Source organism: Emys orbicularis, chromosome 2 (assembly GCF_028017835.1).
Source record: "Emys orbicularis isolate rEmyOrb1 chromosome 2, rEmyOrb1.hap1, whole genome shotgun sequence".
Lineage (NCBI taxonomy): Eukaryota > Metazoa > Chordata > Testudines > Emydidae > Emys > Emys orbicularis.
Window position 1 is genome coordinate 264,653,693 of NC_088684.1, and position 15,358 is coordinate 264,669,050.

Sequence of the window (15,358 nt, forward strand, 5' to 3'; positions counted from 1 at the left end):
AAATTACCTCTGAGCCTGTTTTCCCTGCCAGCTTGGGACTCTAGAACCCTGCCTTGTTGAGCCAGACATGCTAGCCTGCTGCAACATAGACTCAGGGTTCGGGCCACGTCCCCAAAGCTGCAGGCTTTAAGTGAAAACAACTCTGCAGGTTACCTGACTCCAACACCGAGACACCCAGCTCTCACTGGGATCCAAACCCCAAATAAATCTGTTTTACTCTGTATAAAGCTTATACAGGGTAAACTCATAAATTGTCTGCCCTCTAGAACACTGATAGAGAGATATGCAGAGCTGTTTGCTCCCCTAGGTATTAATCACTTAGGGTATGTCTACACCCAGCCGCTAGTTTGGCGGCTGGCAATCGAAGTTCTGGGTTCGACTTATCGCGTCTTGTCTGGACGCGATAAGTCGAACCAGGAAGTGCTCGCCGTCGACTGCGGTACTCCAGCTAGACGAGAGGAGTACCGCGGAGTCGACGGGGAAGCCTGCCTGCCGCGTGTGGACCGAGGTAAGTTCGAACTAAGGTACTTCGAACTTCAGCTACGTTATTCACGTAGCTGAAGTTGCGTACCTTAGTTCGATTTGGGGGTTTAGTGTAGACCAAGCCTAACTCTGGGTTCACTAATAAAAGTGATTTTATTAAGTATAAAAAGTAGGATTTAATGGTTCCAAGTAATAACAGACAGAACAAAGTAAGTTACCAAGCAAAATAATGCAAAAACACGCAAGTCTAAGCCTAATACAGTAAGAAACTGATTACAGGTAATATCTCACCCTAAGAGATGTTCCAATAAGCTTCTTTCCTTCCTAGTCTGGGCCCAATCCTTTCCCCAGTACGGTTCTTGTTAGTTCCAGCAGACATCTTAGGTGTTAAGCAGGGGATTTCTCATGACTGGCCGCCTCTTTCTTCTGCTCCACCCCCTTTTATCGCTTTGGCACAAGGCGTGACTCTTTTTTGTCTCTCTGGGTCCCCACCCCTCCTTCTAAATGGAAAAGTACCAGATTTAAGATGGATTCCAGCATCATGTGACATGGTCATATGTCCTGTGAGACCCCAGCCTCCATTCTTCCTGGGCTGGCCCACACGTACACAGGAAGGTTTGCAAGTAAACAGAGCCATTTACAGTTCCTTGATTCTGAAGCACCCTTAATGGCTTCCACTTAATATGTTTACAGGCGAGTCTCATCTTACGCGGGGGTTCCGTTCCACAGTTAGCGCGTAAAGCGAAAACCGCGTATAGTCAAAATTACATTGAGTTGAATGCCCGCACTACATGTACAGTATTAAAATTGTTGTTTTTCTCTTTTTTTTTGTTTTGTTTGTTTTTGCCGACCGCGTAAAGCTGAAATCGCGCATGTTAAATACGGGCAAAATGCAACTGACCTGTACATTAGTAATACAAGTTTATATCTTATTCTCTTAACTCCAGACATAGAAATAATACATGCAAACAAATAGGATGAACACACTCAGTAGATTATAAACTTTGGAATGATACCTTACAATAAAGAATATTCCAGTTACATCACATTCACATTTATAAGCATAGTTTCATAAAGCATATGGAGTGCAACATCACAGGGTCCTAAAAGTTGACAGTCTACTTTGAAGTTTTAACTTGGGCTGCATGGAACTATTGCATCATTCGTCAGTAAGATTTTGTCATTGTTCCCTTTAAAGCATTATCCGTAATGGGCAAAGCCCATATCCATGGCTTTCATAGACCAATTCTCAGCAGGCATAACCTTTTCCCTCCACCCTCAGCTTAAATTCTGGCCCTGTTTGAAATCAATGGAAAAACTCTCATTGACTTCAATGGGGCCAGGATCTCACTCAAAAGTATGCAGTTCACCTTCTCCCCATTTCATACCATGTTGATCCTACCATCCATATTTAGCACAAATTCCTTTGTCCTTGTCCTTTTGAGTTCCATTGCTGTGATTATATGCACACTGTATGCAAGAGCAGTTCCAGACTGCAGTTACATCTGAGATTAGAACTGATATCTTAGTTTTATCACATTTATAGGCAATTAATAGCAACTGACTTCTTATATGAAATGAAAACTGAAATGAGGTTTTTTCTTTCCAGGAACCGATATCTGAGATGCTTCCATTAACTGGGAAAACAATAATATTTGATAGTTTTCCTGATCCTTCAGAAACATGGGAAATAATTGAGACTATTGGCAAAGGAACATATGGCAAAGTTTTTAAAGTGTTGAACAAAAAAAATGGCAGCAAAGCAGCAGTCAAAATCTTGGACCCAGTTCACGTAAGCTACTTTAATATTAAATTGTTTTTAAACAATTTTAAACTGTAAAAACGATAAAAAATCATATTTTTCAATTCATCTCATACAATACCGTAATGCAATCTCTTTATCGCAACTTACAAATGTAAATTTTTTTTTGTTACATAACTGCACTCAAAAACAAAACAATGTAAAACTTTAGAGCCTACAAGTCCATTCAGTGCTACTTCTTGTTCAGCCAATTGCTAAGACAAAAACGTTTTTTTATATTTACAGGAGACAATTCTTATTTACAATGTCACCTGAAAGCGAAAACAGGTGTTCACATGGCACTGTTGTAGCCGGCGTCGCAAGATATTTATGTGCCAGATTGGGTAGCATTATTTCCTGCAAATGTAAAAAATGTGTTTGTCTGAGTGACTGACTGAACAAGAAGTAGGACTGAGTGGACTTGTAGGCTCTAAAGTTTTACATTGTTTTATTTTTGAATGCAGGGTTTTTTGTACATAATTCTACATTTGTAAGTTCAACTTTCGTGATAAAGAGATTGTATTACTGTACTTGTATGAGGTGAATTGAAAAATACTATTTGTTTTGTTTTTTATAGTATAAATATTTGTAATAAAAATAAATATAAAGTGAGCACTGTACACTTTGTATTCTGTGTTGTAATTGAAACCAATATATTAGAAAATGTAGAAAAACATCCAAAATATTTAATACATTTCAATTGGTATTTTATTGTTTAACAGTGTGATTAAAACTGCAATTAATCGCGATTAATTTTTTTGAGTGAATCGCGTGAGTTAACTGATTAATCGACAGCCCTAGTATTTTTCTTATGGTTTGTGTTCTTGGGAATGACACTCGCCTGTTTAATTGACCAGATGTAATCAATCAATCAAGGATATGAACTTTGTTAATTCTAATTTAGAATTAGTTTCAGCATTGAATTCTCTTTGGTATTGATCAAACACTTTCTTTTATTTTTCTTCTAGAAAAAGTTCTAAATTCTCTCATGGGTTGCACATACAGAATTCCAACTATCTTATAATTATATAGTTTCACCATTAGTCCCTTTTTCTTTTTTACATACTAGGTATGAGAAAGTCTCTTAATGTCAAATAAATCAGCCATTCCCTTCCAAAACAATAGAATGCATGTTTGAGTGTGCTTATCTAGATTATATGCAATACATTACTCTTCTAAAATAGAATGATAAATATTTATAGGTTCAGCATTTCCAAATATGTTCTGTGCTTAACAAAACATAAGGACCAAGTCTTCCACTTCCTTGATGAATTTACCATCTAAAAAGACAAAGGCAACAATCCTTACACACACAGCACCAGATGACCAGGAGGTAGATTCACTGTACAGCATAACATTTTTTATAAAAAACTGAAATTCTTTGGATGACTGACAGATTAGTAGTTAATAGGCCTTATGGAAGTAGTGTTTTCTGAGGAGGGACTTGAAAGAGGAGAAGAGAACTCAACAGGACCATTCTTGTTAGTAACCACAGGTCCTTCTGCAAATAGATCCAAGCGGGCAGACCTTTGTGCTTTTATGGAACCCCATTGTCTTCAGTTGAGCTACATAGGTGCCAAGGGCCTTTCGGTTTGGATATGCTTGCAGTGGGCAGTAGACCACAAAATATAGACAATGAGACATTCCTACTCATCTCTTTCAAATGGCCTGTGCTATATAGAATGTCAGATTAGATGATCGTAATCATAGGCGCCAACTTATTTTGGAAAAAAAATAGTGGGTGCTTAGCACCCACGCGCAGTCAGCTCCCTCCCCCCTCACCTGTTAGCGGCTCCGCCAATCAACTCCTCCCCCTCCCTCCCAGTGCCTCTCGCCCGCCGCGATCAGCTGTTCCGCGGTGTGCAGGAGGCACTGGGAGGGAGGGGGAGGAGTGGGGACAAGGGGTGCTCAGGGGAGGGGGTGGAATTGGGCGGGAAGAGGTGGGGCGGAATGGAGGCGGGAAGAAGCGGGGTGGGAGTGGGGCCTTGGGGAAGGGGGGGGAGGCTGGGGCAGAGTGGGGGTTGAGCACCCCCGGGCAAAGGAAAAAGCCGGTGCCTGTGATCGTAATGGTTCTTTCTGGCCTTGAAACCTATGAAATGTATTAATGTTGTAAACTTGCTATTAAATTTATCTTCACTCTGGTTCTTGTTAGTCTTTCTGTTTTTCACGTGTGTTTTCCACGCCAGAAATGGGGCCCATTCTTCATTCATCATCTTGTCGCATTTTAAAAGCAAAAATAATTCACAGCCAAGAGATTACAATCTTAATGAAATGAATTTAAATGCATCAAAACATCATACAGCATCTTACTGTTTTCTGTAAACAGGGTCCTTCAATTTTACTGCAGACTCTGAATAATCAGGGCTCTCTTGCGACCCATGGTCAGCTGAATGCCTACATAGCAGAAAACATTTTTTTGCACCAATCTATTTCACAAGAATGCGTGAATGTTTGGTATTAACTGGATTATTGAAGGAGGCAGGGAAACAATATAGCAGTGATGTCAGAAAATCACAAACCACTTTGCAAAGGAGAAGGAAAGGAAGGAGGGTAGAGATAGGAGGGAGAGAAGAATTAAAGCTGATGTCAGGGGAAAGAAGAAAGGAGGAGGAATTGGAGCAGAGGAAGAGGGGAGAGTCTGAAGGAGCTGGAATGAGTGAGAGTCTGAAGGAGCTGGAATGAGTGAGAGGCGACAAGGACAGAATTGGTCAGAAAATGATTACTCATTTTACTTTTTTACAGAACATTTAGGCAAAAATAATTACTTTACTTTTTTGTCAATTTTCAGGGGAAAAAGGCAACTTTTTGTAGAAGAAAAATATTATTTTGTTTCTCTTTGTTTTCATCCTAAACTGCCTAGGACTAAAAAGTTTCAACTGGAACCTCAGAAATTTTCAGCCAAAAATGAAAATATTTGGTTTTCCAACAAACAATCGAAAATTGTCGAGAAAAAGCAGATACTTTTTCCAAAAAATCTTCATTTAATCAAAACCCAAATTTACTGTCCAAACCCAGGAAACTTTCCACTGGCCCAGAAACAGACACTTCACTAAGTGGATAAACAAGTGATCCATTAGGTGGTCAGCAGTAAATGGACAGCAAGAAATGTAGTAGAATAATAACTCTGAATCACCTAATTTCTGGATGGACTTGCCCTACTTCTTGATCCTTACAATGTTGTTGTTATATCTACATTATGTTGGCATTATCCGCTATACCTGTGAGTCACTTCGCCCTAATGTGACTATGAATATTGTAAGTAGGGTGTATGGAATGAACTAGACTTCTTTCTGCAGTTTAAACTGAAGGATTTATTAATGGCTGCAGAGGGAGCCATTGTGATGAGAAAAAAAAAAAAGCACCTTATGGGCTCCCTTCTTTTAATTTTACATTTTTGCCTTAGCTACACAATTGCTAAATTTGAGAGACAAACTTGGATGGGTGAAAATCGTGACTACATAAGAGAAAACATTTCAAATATTGTTCAATAATTATCATAAATTACATGATTTTGGGAGATCTGAGACTAAGAACTTTAATCCTTAAGAGCTTTTGAATGCTCCTTGTTGAATAACAGTTAAAAATGTGTAAAAGTGGAACAGGAAGGAGAATATTTATATGTGAAATAATAATAATTTGAGAGCCATTTTCATGTCCAAACTATACAAACTCCTCATTCTCTTAATTATCAAGTCCAGTAAACTTGATGGATAATTTGGCTAAAAATCTTAATGTCAATTATTATTAAAAGGTGCCTTTTTATTGCTTATGGGGAAATTTGACCTTTTATGAGCAGTTTGGGTTTTGTGCAATGTTTTATTAAGGTAAACATAACCAAATATATCCAGTTAATATATTTATCTTTCCCCATAAAATGAAGAGGAAGATTTCCTTTCCGTTATAGATGGAATGAATATTCTATTCATAGTCTCTCTCTCTCTCTCTCTTTCTCTCTCTCATTTCTTGTTATAAATGGAGCAAACCACATAATATCCAAATGCTCCTCGGGAGACAATAACCTCTATTAAATCACAGTAGGACAGTGGTCCAATTTTCCTCTCTATTTCCCTGAGGCAGCCATGGCTATGGTGTATCTGTTGTGGCTTTTAACTTTTTTGTTTTTAATTTCTTTCTTTCTCCTAGCAGACACACTCAGTCCCTCTTCTCCCTTTTTACCCTTATTTCTTCCCCCCCCCTTCTTCCTTCTCTGCTGAGTTCCTGTTTTTAGGTGTGTCTGTGAGAACACTAATTTGAAGAAGTGAGTTTCACTTTTTCATTTGGAAGGCAGGGAGATTTTTGGTTATTCTTGCCTCTTCCAGTAATGGGATCCAAAGCCTGGGTCCTATGGCTAAGAGAACCTTTCTCCCATTCCATAAGCATCATCCTTAAAATTAAAAACTTCATAGTTCCCTTGGAACATAAGATGTCATGGGCGGTTGTCATAACACAGAGAGAGGCTCTCTGAGATATGTTCAAGGCCCTAGTGGGACTGGCCTAAGTTTAACAATGACTAAGACTACGTTTTAGTCACGGGTATTTGTAGTAAAAGTCATGGACAAGTCACGGACAGTAAACAAAAATTCACGGCCCAGGACCTGTCCATAACTTTTACTATATACCCCTGACTAAAACTTGGGGGGGGGGCAGGCCGGGGGGCCCGGGACCCCCACTGTTGCTGGGGGGGGGGACTGGCAGGCACGCCTACCCCCCAGTAGCTGCAGTTTGGGTGTGGGAGGGGGCAGGGGGTTGGGGCACGGGACGGGGTGAGGCGGGCTTTGGGCAGCGCTTACTTGGGGTGCTCCCCGGCAGCGGCAACATCCCCCTCGCTCAGCTCCTAGGTGGAGGCTTGGCCAGGCAGCTGTGCACGCTGCCTCCACCCAGAGCGCCAGCTTCACAGTTCCCATTGGCCAGGAACTGCAGTAGTGAAGTAGTGCAGCTCCAATTCAAGTGTAGACGAGCCCGCAATTAACCCTTTATACAGTTTGTCTTTGAAGTGTTTGCAGGTGATCAGCAGACAAAAGCTCGGGGTGAAGCTTCAAAGGCTGAATCCATAGGTCAGAGTTTGCAGTCCTCTCCTCCTAAGTATTTCTTAGGAATTCTGCTTCACACATATTGTCCCAAAAGATAATTGGTCTCTGCCCAATTGTTCAGCATAGTCTTTTGGAGCTCACAGTACTTCCCAGTGGTTGCATTCGTCCTGCCTTCCTTTTAAAGAAGTTCCATACATTCTCACAATAATCTAAAGATTTGCATTTTTAATATAATGAACTCCTAAAATAATTAAATGTAATTCAGTGAGGTTTGTGCATGATATTGAAGGAAATTACTATAACTGTCACACCCTGTTCCCTCCTAAAGACTTTTGTAAATAGACACAATCAATCTGCATCAGCTCGAGATACTGGTCATCTGTCCAAGACACAGGGGCATATGGAGCAGCAGATGTCAGCAATGATCACAATCTTTGTATTGCCAAACTGAAATTAAAATGGGAAAAGATCAGCTTTAAATAAAAAGTGGCAAAGAAAGTCAACATTACAGAACTGAGCACAAAAGAGTACTGTGAGAAATTCCAGCTTGAGCTAAGAAACAGATCTAGTCACTGCCAGAGGCAGAAGAAAGTGAGACTGGACCTAAAGAAAAATGGACAATGCTCAGACGCAACATGTTACAAGTTGCAGCAGTCACTGTTGGATATCAACACAGATTTAGGCTTTGTTTACATTAGCACTTTTGTTGGCAAAACTTTTGTTGGTCGGGGCGTGACTGACATAAGTTTCACCAACAAAAGCACCAGTGTGGACAGCACTATGTCGGCAGGAGATGCTCTTCCGCTGACATAGCTACTGCCACTCATTCAGGGTGGTTTAATTATCCCAGTGGGAGAGCTCTCTCCCACCAGCCTAGAGCAGCTAGATGGGAGACCTTACAGCTGTGCCACTATAAGGTCTGTGGTGTAGACATAGCCTTAGGCCTGGTCTACACTACGGGGTTAGGTCAAATTTAGCCGCGTTAGATTGATTTTAAAATGAATGCGTCCACACAACCAACCCCGTTCCGTCGACTTAAAGGACTTCTGTACTCCTCCCTGGTGAGGGGAGTAGCGCTAAAATCGACCTTGCTGGGTCGAATTTGGGGTAGTGTGGACGCAAAATCGACAGTACTGGCCTCTGGGAGCTATCCCAGAGTGCTCCAATGTGACCGCTCTGGATAGCACTTTGAACTCCGATGCACTAGCCAGGTACACAGGAAAAGCTCCGGGAACTTTTGAATTTAATTTCCTGTTTGGTCAGCGTGGCGAACTCAGCAGCACAGGTGACCATGCAGTCCCCCCAGAATCATAGAGCGTAGAATGTTTCTACGCTCCCCCTATCATCTCCGTCCCTGAGGTTATCGCAGATTAGAAGGCGAAAAAACCGCACTCGCGATGACATGTTTTCCGAGCTCAGGCAGTCCTCCCGCACTGATAGGGCACAGCTTAATGCATGGAAGCATTCAGTGGCAGAGGCCAGGAAAGAATTAAGTGAGCGCGAAGAGCGGAGGCAGAATGCGATGCTGAGGCTAATGGGGGAGCAAATGGACATGATGAAGTGTCTGTTGGAGTTGCAGGAAAGCCAGCAAGAGCACAGACCCCTGCTGCATCCACTGTATAACCGCCTACCCCATGTCCATAGCCTCCTCACTCAGATGCCCAAGAACTCGGGGGGAGGCTCTGGGCACCCAGCCACTCCACTCCAGAGGATGGCCCAAGCAACAGAAGGCTGTCATTCAAACAGTTTGATTTTTAGTGTGGCTACAATAAGCAATGTGGCCGTGTCCTTCCCTCCTCCCCCACCTCACCCGGGCTACCTTGTCCATTATCTCATTTTTTTTAATTAATAAAGAAAGAATGCAAGGTTTCAAAACAATAGTTACTTTATTTCAAAGGATGGAGGGTGGTTGGCTTACAGGGAATTAAAATCAACAAAGGGGGTGGGTTTGCATCAAGGAGAAACACACACAACTGTCACACCATAGCCTGGCCAGTCATGAAACTGGTTTTCAAAGCCTCTCTGATGCGCAGCGTGCCTTGCTGTGCTCTTCTAATTGCCCTGGTGTCTGGCTGCTCAAAATTGGATGCCAGGCGATTTGCCTCAACCTCCCACCCCGCCATAAACGTCTCCCCCTTACTCTCACAGATATTATGGAGCACACAGCAAGCAGCAATAACAATGGGAATGTTGGTTGCGCTGAGGTCTGACCTAGTCAGCAAACAGCAACAGCAAGCTTTTAAAGTGCGTGACGGTGAGCTGAGTGGGCTCCATGCTTGCCATGGCGTCTGCATGGGTAACCCAGGAAAAAAGGCGCGAAACGATTGACAGCCGTTGCTTTTATGGAGGGAGGGGCGACTGACGACATGTACCCAAAACCACCCGCGACAATGTTTTTGCCCCATCAGGCATTGGGAGCTTAACCCAGAATTCCAATGGGCAGCGGAGACTGCGGGAACTGTGGGATAGCTACCCACTGTGCACCGCTCTGTAAGTCGATGCTAGCCACGGTAGTGAGGACGCACTCCGCCGACTTAATGTGCTTAGTGGGGACATACACAATTGACTGTATAAAATCGATTTCTAAAAATCAACTTCTATAAAATCGATTTAATTTCGTAGTGTAGACATACCCTCAGACACAACAAGAATTGGATAAGCCAAGAGATGTGGCATCATATCGAGGAAGGAAAAGCACTGTCAGGAAAACTTCTGAATGCTAAGATCATTTGACTATTGGGTGAAAGAGCAAAGGAGGAGTACAAGAAAGCAGACAAAATGGTGAAAAGCATGAGACGATAAAACAGAGAGATGTTGAAGGCCTAGCAGCTGAAGTTGCTGCTATGATAGGAAGTTAGTCGTTTACCAAGTGATTGAAACTTCAGAACAGGAAATCAGCCAATGAAAAGTATAGATGGAAAAATGCTTACAACTGAAGTAGAACAGAATAACAGATGGGCAGAACAATTCAAAGAAGTCCTCAACAGACCCAGCCCTACCTCAGCACTAGTATTCAATGAAACATGAACCAAATCAACTTGATACCAACAGCGGTCTAATAGAGATGTCAGAAGTACAGGCTGCAGTCAAGAAGCTGAAAAACACCCAAACGGTGGGAGATGATGAAATCACAGCAGAAATGCTAACAGCACTTGACGCTACCACCCTAATGAAACTGGCAGAACTGTTCAATGAAGTCTGGAAAAAGACCCCCCCTTGACCATGGAAAATTGTCAGAATATCCAAAAAAGGGTGATCTTACTGACTGTAACAATTGGACAGTAGTGTGACTTCTTGCCATTGTAGGGAAAGTCTTCTGTATTGTGATATTACAAAGAATGAAAGAGCAGTGGATGCAAAGCTTGGAGAAAAACTGGCTGGATTCAGGCCCCACGTAGATCAGATATTCACACTAAGGACCATCACAGAAGAATGTATAGAACGCTTCAGCTTCCCCTTATCAACTTCATTTAATTGTTTTTCCAAAGGCATTTGACAGCATGCATAGAAATACTGTTCTTCAGTCTTATGGAATCCAGCTAAAGTCATTGATGCTACATACAATGATGCAAACTGCGCTGTAAGGATGAACAACCAGACAACAGAATGGTTCAACCTGGAAAATGGTGTGAAGCCGGGCTATAGTCTAACTCTGTAATTGTTGTTTGGCATGGGTAGCACGATACTAGCCAGCAGAGACCTTGTGACATCCAGGATAGGAAAGGCATTCACTAAACTCAACAATGTATGGACATCAAAGATATACCGTAACGTAGGCAAAATGGAGAATTTTCAACTCAGACATAATATCAGTGTTATTGTATGGCTGCGAGAGCTATTAAAATGATAGAAAACTAGATGCCTTTGGAAAATATGTGTCTACAAAAGATTCTGGGCACTGAATGGAGAAAACTTATCACCAACTAAGTGATCTGACAAATCACCAGCCAGCAGTTTGTCGCTGCTACAAGGAAGTGTTTGGACATATTTGGGGCATTTACTCCAGATGCCAACACACACGCTCCAATATGAAGCTGTCAAGTGGAAGCTAACTGGTGTGAGGGGACAAGGTCTCTCTTGGGTACCCTCAAGAACCCTTACCAGGGAGGGCTGAACAGCCAATCTCAACACAGAGCCAATGGAAGCAGCAGCTAATGACAGAGAGAGAGATGGGAGAGACTGGTTTACAGCCTTGTGCGCCAACATTGGTGCAAGAAGGATGCAATAATAAAATAACTCTCTCTGTCCAAGGTAAAGGCAGTATAGATCTGTGTTTTTCTGGCACTTGAGACCATGGCAGCTGCTCACAAATAGCTTAATGAGAATGTTAATAAAAGTTGTTCAAAGCACGTGAAGCACCTCAGGCTCCTGTATCAGAGGGTGGAGGACTCCCAACAGTCGCTCGGGGAGGGGACCTAGCACATGCCCATGCTACGATGAGCTGGACTACACACTCTCCTGTGCTGCAAGTACAGAGACTGAAGTGACTTGCAATCCCCTACTTGTTCCCGTTGGCCTGATTGTACAATGGGGCACCAATGAGGGTAGGATAAGGAGGCAGCAGCAACCTCAGAGGAAGTCCTGGGTGCCCCTAAGGAGGAGCAGCATGTGATTTTGCACCTCTACCCAGCGGATCTGATTGAGGAAACTTCCTTTCCTTCCCTCCCCTTCCTCCAAGGAGCCTGAGGAACACTGCAGACCCCAAGGCTGGTATGTTACAATACACCCCCATCCTCCCTAGAAATATCCCCTCTTGCTCTGGTGAAATATGCCTTAAGCCTGACACAGTCCCCTAGAAACGCACACAGTAAATTAATGATTTCATTGAGATCACATGAACCACTTCAATGCGTTTAGCGGAAGCTTTAACAAAGACTATGAATGAGCACTCTCTGTCCCCCTGTGGCTATGCATTTCTTGGCAAGCACTCTGGCAACAGTAGTCCCTGGCCATGCTGATGGGGGTGGTAAAGGGAGGGGACTGGTTTGGAAATGGCCAAATGGGGAAGGAATCGTTTCATGACCCAGAACTACCACCCTTTTCCCCCTCCCCCCACCCACTCTTTCCTTCCCTTTATGAATGGGAGCTGGTCTTCTGTGCAGGCCCACCTAGGTCCAGGAAGGGAAAGGGAACTGTTTGGTTGTCGGAGGAATGTTTGAGTGGTTCAACAGCAGGGCAAATATGTTTGGTCCATGTTTGTAGCTCACCAGCCCCCACCACTGAGCAATAGATAGAGGGCTGACTATTAGCAGAAACACCTCTCTGGCATAGGTTGTCAGCTCCCCTGATAGGACTGGAAAGACATCCCCTTTGATGCATTGTACACATTACAACATTTTAATAACAATACCTCAGATATTTTACTATTGTTAACCACAGTTTCTTCCTCAGGGGCTGTAGCATTGTGCAAGAAAGAAGGGGACTATACCCATTGCACTCCTCAGATGTTATGTCGGGGGGGAGGGGTCCTAGTTTCCTTCAGAGGAGATTAACTATAATGTGTGACAGGTTCCCCTGGGTGCCACTTAAAACTGGGGTACCACTGAGCCCTCCTGCCCCACCAACCTGGGTTCCCTTTACACTGTGCTGCTGTGACAGGCTCTCAAGCCCCCTTCCAGCACACACACAGGTGGGGACACACCCAGCTGCAATTTTACACAGATGGTGAGATCAGCTCTGTATGGGGAAGCTCAGCTAAGGAATTGCCCAGCACTCAAGTGCACACCCCCTCTGGAGTGTAAATCCAAAATTGTATCATCTTGCGCTGCACAGAGAACTATACAGCGTCAGCTCATTTGAAATTCGCCCCCTCCCTCAATGTGGAGGAAGATATGCACAGCTTCTTGCCCGCCCCTCCCCCCAGTTATGAATTACACAAACTGTTTTTAGAGAAAACAAAAACAACTTTATTAACTACAAAAGATAGATTTTAAGTGATCATAAGGGATAGCAAACAGATCAAAGTTGATTACTTAGCAAATAAAACAAACATGCAATCTAAGCTTAAGATACTAAAGAAACTGGTTACAGGTAGTAATTTCTCACCCTAATGTTGCTTTAGGCAGATTGCAGAGATTATGTCACTCCCCTGCCTTAAATAGGTTTTAAATATGGCAGGAATCCTTTGTCTTCCAGTGTGATTCCCACCCCCGGTCAGGGGAAAAGTACTAAATTTATCATGGAGTCCAGTATCACATGACCCTGTAGCCACAACTCAAAGTCTATTTGCAGAGTCCACAGGAAGGCTTTCCAGGAAGGTGGGAGATTAGCATCTTCAAAGACCTATTGTTTTTCCTAATGGCCCTTTCCTTCTAACAATCTAGACTGATTGCATTCTGTCTAGTGTGCGTTCCCCAGGGGTAAACACAGTTGTGATAGGCGCATAGACAATATTCCTAACTTCAGATACAAAATTATACATGCATACAAATATGATAATCATATTCAGTAAATCACAATCTTTCCAATGATATCTTACATGGCCCATCTTGCTTAAAACATGTCTCAGATATGCTATAATCATATCATAATATCTCTGAGGAATATGGGGAGTAGTGTCACACCTACCCCCTTTGATTACTGCCAGAGGGTTAGTCACTGACTAATATGAGGGCAGTGTGCCTAATGTCCTCCTTAGGTCTTGGTTATACAACTTCCAAGTGTTATCAAACATTGTAGTGTTATCCATAGGTGTTTGTGCAAAGTTCAGAATTTCTTTTTTCATGTTGCCTGAAAGTATTCTAGTGTGCAGCATTGTTAACACAATGCAGATATCAATATCTTTTAAAGTGTAGGTGTCTTGGAATTTAGCCACCAATGCCATGAGACAGTGTGCCTCAGTTTCCCCTTCCACACAGCAGTTTAGGTTTTTCTGCTGTGCCAAACTCTAAGCCTGTTTACAGGTATTGGCTGAGAAGCAGTATTCTTATAGGACTTCCTTATTATCACTCCTAGCATGTTCAAAAGTTTTTTCCAAAAATTATGCATGTTACACATTTTTAAGGAATTTATCATTAGTACCAAATTCTTTGTTATAACCAATAAGCTGTGTATTATGAGGTTCCACAGTACCAGCAACTTTGTGACAGGGAGGTGTTTCCAAGTATGTTTATCATACCACCTCTTCTGTTTCGATAGTCTGGTTTGTTCAGTATTCATTGTGTTTTGCAACCTCTTCTTGAACCACAGTATGTGTTCAGATACTGGTCTTTCTTCCCCTTTAGTAAATGTTCTTTGTTCATGTAGGTATTTGGGGCTTTGGGGAGGAAAGGGTGTAAGGAGACCTTGCATGTTACTGGCCAGTCCCCTGTGGAGTTGTGTTCCATCTCCAGGGCTATGCCCATGTAAAATATCCTCCCCGCCCCCCCAAATTCCTTCTCAACTTCCTTCTCTGGCTCCCCCCTCCAAGACACACACCTCTGTGCTCTCTAGTGGGATCTATCCCGTTTGGCTGTGAGCCCACAGCCAAACAGCCAGAACAGTCTTTTCACTGGTAGGCACTACGCCCTCCTCCGTCTTTGAATTGGGCTTGCCTCCAGCCACAAAGTCCATATCATAACAATATCTCTATGAGGAATATGGGGTGTAGTGTCACATAATGCACCCCTTGTCTTTGACTTGGTGGGACCTTACCTGCTACCAGGGAGCTCATTCCTCAGAGAGAACAGAGTGAGTGGAGAAGGACCGTTGGAGACTTTTTGATTGTTCCTGACTTCTTTAGTCAATGCCAATTTAATTTCCTTAGGCCACGGGAGGATAGGACTCTTAGGCAGGAAGAGGCAATCATGAACCATTTCCTGCAAATGGGGAGACAGCACAGGGTGTAGGAGCATGCCCAGAGGTAAAGGAATCATGCAGTCCCTAGTACAATTGGTGGCAGAATGCTTCTGGGCTCTGCCTGCCACCATCGCTGCTGCACGTCTCTGGGAACAAGCACCACCTTCTCCTCCTCCTCCTCCAGCTGCTGGCCAGGCTGTTGGTGAGGTAGTGGATCAAACACACATACACCTGTTATGGGAAGACGCATGGTGGACAGCTAGCACAT

General features: G+C 43.0%; 1 protein-coding gene across 2 annotated transcripts in view; it reads left to right on the forward strand.

Moving 5' to 3' along the window:
• The first annotated feature begins 2,098 nt into the window (after positions 1 to 2,098).
• Positions 2,099 to 15,358, forward strand: part of MYO3A (myosin IIIA) — a 187,444-nt gene continuing 174,184 nt past the window's right edge. Inside the window, exon 1 of one of the 2 annotated variants that reach the window (XM_065398708.1) lies at positions 2,099 to 2,275. In XM_065398708.1, the coding sequence (XP_065254780.1) occupies positions 2,108 to 2,275 (168 nt within the window). In that variant the 5' untranslated portion in view covers positions 2,099 to 2,107. The remainder of the gene's footprint in view (positions 2,276 to 15,358) is intronic. The other variant, XM_065398707.1, reaches the window with a different exon arrangement.